Below are 6,912 nucleotides of genomic sequence, written 5' to 3'. Positions count from 1 at the left end.
TGATCTGATCTGATCTGATCTGATCTGATCTGATCTGATCTTATCTTATCTTATCTTATCTTATTAACTTCTCTCAGTATTCACCCCGGACTGATTCTCTGTGTTATTTAGTATTAAATGGAAGTAGAGCCCCAAAAACATAGCAAAAGCAAAAAATAAATAAAATAAATTATTCACAATCAGTAAATTGTAAAAAATAAATAAAGTGTTGACCATAACCACACTCCTACCTGCTGCTTTATTGTGAAATCCCGTCCTCTGACGCGGCTTCCCCCGCCGTCACCTGACCGGCGGCCCGGCTCAGCCAATCACAGCGCTCCATCTGTAACCATGGCGGCCTGCAGCGGGAGGCTGCTGCTGCTCTGCGCTCTGCTGCTCTGCGCCGAGAGCAAGAAGAAGAAGGACGTCCGGGACTATGACGACGCAGACATGGCCCGGCTGCTGGAGCAGTGGGAGGTGACGGGGGGAGAGGGGAGAGCGGCTAGCGGCTAGCGGCTAACAGCTAACAGCTAGCGGCTAGCTGCTAGGCTAACAGCTAGGCTAACAGCTAGCGGCTAGGCTAACAGCTAGGCTAACAGCTAACGGCTAGGTTAGCAGCTAACATAGCAGCTAACATAGCCTAGCCGCTAGCTGTATAAACACATATATAGTATCAGTCATAGTTTGGACACCTTCTCATTCAACTACTAAAAGAATGTAAAATATAAAATTGAATGAGAAGGTGTGTCCAAACTATAGACTGGTACTATATATATATATATATATTTATAAATATATATTTATAAATATATATTTATAAATATATATATATATAAATATATTATATAAATATATATATATATATATATTTATAAATATATATTATATATATATTATATATATATATATATATTATATATATATATATATATATATAATATATTATTATTATTATTATTATATTCCTTTATTGATCCCCATGGGGGAATTCAAGTGTTGCAGCAGCTCAACTACACAGACAATAAATACACATACGATACAACTAAATAAAGATAGAACAGGAATAAAAATGTACAGTATATCCACAGGGGCGCCTGGTCAGCATATATATATTTATATATATATATATATATATATATATATATATATATAAATATATGTCTTCTTTGTATGTATGTGTATATATTTATATATATATAAATATATATTTATATTATATATATAAATATATATAAATATAACTTTATATATATTTATTTATATTTATATATATATTTATAAATATATATATATAAATGTATGTCTTCTTTGTATGTGTATGTATATATATATATATATATATACACAAAAGAAGACATACATTTTTATATATATACACAAAAGAAGACACATTTATATATATAATAATACATATACATTTATTGTATACTCTTAATTCATGACATGGTGGTTATGCACAGTATATACATGTATACTGTTTGCATAAATTACATATACATTTGAAAACGTTGAGTCCTATTTGGAGTTGTGCGTAAGCAGTTAAAACAACCCTAAGTATTAAGTAACTGTAATAATCAGACTACCTGCTGACTCGCCGCTCACCGTTGGTGCTCTCTCGCTGCACTTATTGAATTTGTATTTGTTTACTGCACTTACCCTATTCGTAGTAGTTTGTAGCACTTACTATATTCGGATTAGTCTGTTGCAATTATTGTTTTGTAGTAATCTGCCTCTGCACTATACTTTTGCTCTGGTTTATGCTTTGAGATGCTTGTTTAAGAAAGGAGATGCACTTATGACTTCTGGTGACTAGTAGTTCTCTTGAATACCTATGTTGAATACACTTCCTGTAAGTCGCTTTGGATAAAAGCGTCTGCTAAATGACTGTAATGTAATGTAATGTAATGCTCTCTGTTCCCCAGGAGGGCGATGACATCGAGGAAGGAGACCTCCCGGAGCACAAGCGCTCTCCTCCCCCCATCGACTTCGCCAAGATTGACCCCTCCAAGCCGGAAGAGCTGCTCAAGATGTCCAAGAAGGGCAAGACTCTGATGGTGTTCGCCACGGTGGCTGGAGACCCCACCGAGAAAGAGACGGAGGAGGTCACAGGCCTGTGGCAGGGCAGCCTCTTCAACGCCAACTTTGACATTCAGAGGTAGTCACTCTTCTGTCACTTGGGCGAGCCGGGTGAAGGGGTATTTCAGATGTGTGGTTGTATGAAGGTTCTTCTCCATGGTCGGGGTTCTACTACAGCAGATGGAGTTTTGAGACACAGACACTCTGGTAGTGATTTGTTTTAAACTGCTTTGCCTCGTGTTGGTACTTCTGCCTGTTTCTACTGTAGTGATACACTTAACTATTGAAAAGTAGCTCATACAACCACACCCAACAACATCTGAACCGCCCCGTCATTCCATTTCTCATTTTTAACACGGCTATTAGAAATCAATTGTTGGTTATGCAAGAAGCTTTAAGCTTTAGGGCCCCCTTCCTGTTTGTGTTAAAAAATGTGAAGCTTTGGAGCCTTTAACACAGTAAACACAGTAAACACAGTGACCACACAGTGGACACAGTGAACACAGTAAACACAGTAAACACAGTGACCACACAGTGGACACAGTGAACACACAGTAAACACAGTGAACACAGTAAACACAGTGAACACAGTAAACACAGTAAACACACAGTAAACACAGTGACCACAGTAAACACAGTGAACACAGTAAACACACAGTAAACACAGTGACCACAGTAAACACACAGTAAACACAGTAAACACACAGTAAACACAGTGACCACAGTAAACACAGTAAACACACAGTAAACACAGTGGACACAGTAAACACACAGTAAACACACAGTAAACACACAGTAAACACAGTGGACACAGTAAACACACAGTGAACACACAGTAAACACACAGTGGACACAGTAAACACACAGTGTAAACACAGTAAACACACAGTAAACACAGTAAACACAGTAAACACACAGTAAACACACAGTGGACACACAGTGGACACAGTAAACACAGTAAACACACAGTGGACACAGTAAACACACAGTGGACACACAGTGGACACAGTAAACACACAGTGGACACAGTAAACACACAGTGGACACACAGTAAACACACAGTAAACACACAGTGGACACAGTAAACACACAGTGGACACACAGTGGACACAGTAAACACACAGTGGACACACAGTAAACACACAGTAAACAGTGGACAGTAAACACACAGTGGAGATTCTGACATCTAGGTAAGGACTATATCTGCAAAGAACTGCAGACACACAGTAAACACAGTAAACACACAGTGGACACAGTAAACACACAGTGGACACACAGTGAACACAGTAAACACACAGTGACACACAGTAAACACACAGTGGACACACAGTAAACACACAGTAAACACACAGTGGACACAGTAAACACACAGTGGACACACAGTGAACACAGTAAACACACAGTGGACACAGTAAACACAGTAAACACACAGTGGACACAGTAAACACACAGTGGACACAAAACACACAGTGAACACAGTAAACACAGTTTTAATCAGCAATAATAAACACACAGTGGACACACAGTAAACACACAGTAAACACACAGTGGACACACAGTAAACACACAGTGGACACACAGTAAACACACAGTGGACACACAGTAAACACACAGTAAACACACAGTAAACACACAGTGGACACACAGTAAACACACAGTGGACACACAGTAAACACACAGTAAACACACAGTAAACACACAGTGGACACAGTAAACACACAGTGGACATATTTTGGCCCAATATGGTCGGCCACCGCGATCGGGATGTTATGTTCCACTAGAAAGTCAACCGCCAGCACTTCAGCATTTATGACACTAGTGTCCTTATCAAGAGTTAGGAAACCCGCGTGGACACACAGTAAACACACAGTGGACACACAGTAAACACACAGTGAACACACAGTAAACACACAGTAAACACACAGTGGACACAGTAAACACACAGTGGAAACACACAGTGGACACAGTAAACACACAGTGGACACACAGTAAACACACAGTGGACACACAGTAAACACAGTAAACACACAGTAAACACACAGTGGACACACAGTGGACACAGTAAACACACAGTGGACACACAGTAAACACACAGTAAACACACAGTAAACACACAGTAAACACACAGTGGACACACAGTAAACACAGTAAACACACAGTAAACACACAGTAAACACACAGTGGACACAGTAAACACAGTAAACACACAGTGGACACACAGTGACACAGTGAACACACAGTAAACACACAGTAAACACACAGTAAACACACAGTGGACACAGTAAACACACAGTGGACACAGTAAACACACAGTAAACACACAGTAAACACAGTAAACACACAGTAAACACAGTAAACACACAGTGGACACAGTAAACACACAGTAAACACAGTAAACACACAGTGGACACACAGTAAACACACAGTAAACACACAGTAAACACACACAGTGGACACACAGTGGTCACAGTAAACACACAGTAAACACACAGTAAACACACAGTGGACACACAGTAAACACACAGTAAACACACAGTAAACACACAGTGGACACACAGTGGTCACACAGTAAACACACAGTAAACACAGTGGACACACAGTGGTCACAGTGCCATCTGCTGGTTTGTAGCATTGATAACAGCTGTTTAGGGCTGGAGCCAACCTACTGGCACATCATCTGGCTGAGCTCATGTTCTCGTCCCATTGATGTCTCAGAGGCCACGTTTTCACATTCAAGGTCCGTTGACTAACTTTTCTCTGTAGAACACCTGAAGGTCTTCATCAGTGGATGGAGATTTCTGCGTTGCCACCAGTATTGAAGTTTTGGAACTTGTGACGATAAATAACTCCCTCTTAATCACATCATATGATTAATTACTAATTAGACTATCCACCACCTAGCGAGTTCTAAAAGGCCCCGTCAGCCAGAAACTCAGTTTATTTCAAGTTTTCAAGTAGAACTCAAACTTCTCTTGTTTCCTGCTATACAGACCCCCAATACGTTGGTCTAGCTCTGCTTGGAGTACAATTCTGTCTCCTTCCTAAAACTACTAAAAAAACAATATTAATATTACTTTCCACTTTTGTTATTTTTTTCACCGTGAATTCATTCCTTTTCAGAATTTGAACTCTTCAAAGAGCAGTCTGTTCTGTTTCTTCCAGCTGGAGACACTTGAGTGTCTGTGTTTTGACTTAAATGTTTATTATAGCCTAAAATGTCACTGATTAAACAGCATTACAATGATGATGATGGTGTATAGCTCTGATCAGAAGCTGGTGTCCTCCTGCAGGTTCGTGGTGGGCTCCAACAGGGTGATCTTCATGCTGCGGGACGGCAGCGTGGCCTGGGAGGTCAAAGACTTCCTCGTGAGCCAGGAGCGCTGCGAGGACGTCACCGTGGAGGGGCAGGTGTTCCCCGGGAAGGCTGCCGACAAGGATGACGCCAAATACAAGCAGCAGAAAGAAGTCAACGCCAACAAGAAGAGCAAGAAGAAGAAGAAGAAGACTGAGACCAAGAAGCCCGACTTGGAGGGGAACCGTGCCGAGCATCTGAAACTGGAGCTGTGATGGGGAGGGAGAAACCCCCCCCGAGGGAGAGGCTCGGGTCTCTTTTGTGGCCTTAGACATGGCGTCTTCTGACAAACCCGTCTGTTAGCGGTGAACTCTTTGGGGGCTGCAGCGCCACCATGTGCAGCTGCAGTTGTGCGATGGAACTGAAACGTCCTGGTGAGACTCTGTCCTCCACCTCCACCTCTTCCTCATTGGAACGCGCGACGGTGACAGTACACCTTGAAAAATCAGTAATCGCCACGCTCTTTCAAATCTGTCGCAAATCAATGCTGACTGGTTTCTTTCCCGTTTGATTATCACCGAGTGGAAGCCGAGACTTTCACACGTAGCTTGAAAGGTACTCCGTTTAAGAGCCATTCTTCAGACCTTCGGTTTTACCTCGTCTTTGTTCTCACATCCAGAATCATTTCAAATTCGATTTAAAAAAAAAAAAAGAAAAAGTACCACCCACATTTTTCTGTTCGATTTTCTTTTTCACTGAATATGAAAATAAATAGTTTTTCATACAATCATCGAAGACGTCGTTTGAATCAAATGTGTTTGCACAGGCATTGACCTGACTGTAGTGTCCGTGGGACGCACTGCATGCAGGGTAAGTCACCTGTACCACGTGTATTTGAATGTGGAACCAAATGTATTGTTGATCTATAGGTGTGATTTTTGAGGTGCCGACTTTGTCTTTAGGAGATCTATGCATCCAAGAACATTTCCATTAATGATGTGGACGCATCATCACAGGAGGGGGGCTCAACGCACAGTTGAGTTTAAATAAAATAACTCGGGAAGGCAACTTAAAACTGAAAGTAATTTAGTTGAATAAAAAAAATAGTTAACTGATAATTTAGTCATAAATAAACTATAATATACATATGTGAATAAGAGTTTAAACTAACAGATCCACGTGTGTTAGAGTAATATGCTATAGCATACCTTATTCTGATTAATAACTGATTGACTTTGATTCATTTATTGCTTTATGTTAAGTTTCTTTCAGTCACTTTTGAAAGTGCTAATGTACTTATTTCAAAGAGATCTAATGTGGATGACTCTTATTTTGGTTGTTATCCCCGGAAAGGGTGAATATCATTTTGAACAATTTAAACTTAAACTGTTTCAACAATATCTACGTTAATCGGTTTCTCCTTTTTATTGGAAATGATCTCAATTACTAACAATTTTTAGATTACGTTACATTACAGTCATTTAGCAGACGCTTTTATCCAAAGCGACGTACAATCAGTAGCTCAAAGCTTATATATATATTTCATATATTTATATGAAATATAT

General features: G+C 40.0%; 1 protein-coding gene across 1 annotated transcript; it reads left to right on the top strand.

The window, feature by feature from the left end:
- The first annotated feature begins 301 nt into the window (after positions 1–301).
- On the top strand, positions 302–6,707 carry mesd (mesoderm development LRP chaperone). The gene is made up of 3 exons (XM_054617941.1): positions 302–456; positions 1,902–2,134; positions 5,346–6,707. Exons 1-3 carry the CDS (start codon positions 331–333, stop codon positions 5,620–5,622), a joined length of 636 nt encoding a protein of 211 aa, XP_054473916.1. The 5' UTR covers positions 302–330; the 3' UTR covers positions 5,623–6,707.
- The last annotated feature ends 205 nt before the right edge of the window (positions 6,708–6,912 follow it).

The sequence above is a fragment of the Anoplopoma fimbria genome, chromosome 2 (assembly GCF_027596085.1).
Source record: "Anoplopoma fimbria isolate UVic2021 breed Golden Eagle Sablefish chromosome 2, Afim_UVic_2022, whole genome shotgun sequence".
NCBI classification, from domain to species: domain Eukaryota; kingdom Metazoa; phylum Chordata; class Actinopteri; order Perciformes; family Anoplopomatidae; genus Anoplopoma; species Anoplopoma fimbria.
Note: the sequence above shows the minus strand (reverse complement) of the source record. Positions and strands in the feature narration are given on the sequence as shown.

Excerpts from the sequence above, each read along its gene's own strand:
- mesd (XM_054617941.1), top strand. The coding sequence starts at position 331 with ATGGCGGCCTGCAGCGGGAGGCTGCTGCTGCTCTGCGCTCTGCTGCTC. Across the intron at positions 457-1,901 it reads GGCTGCTGGAGCAGTGGGAG|GAGGGCGATGACATCGAGGA; the intron begins GTGACGGGGGGA and ends TCTGTTCCCCAG. Across the intron at positions 2,135-5,345 it reads GCCAACTTTGACATTCAGAG|GTTCGTGGTGGGCTCCAACA; the intron begins GTAGTCACTCTT and ends GTCCTCCTGCAG.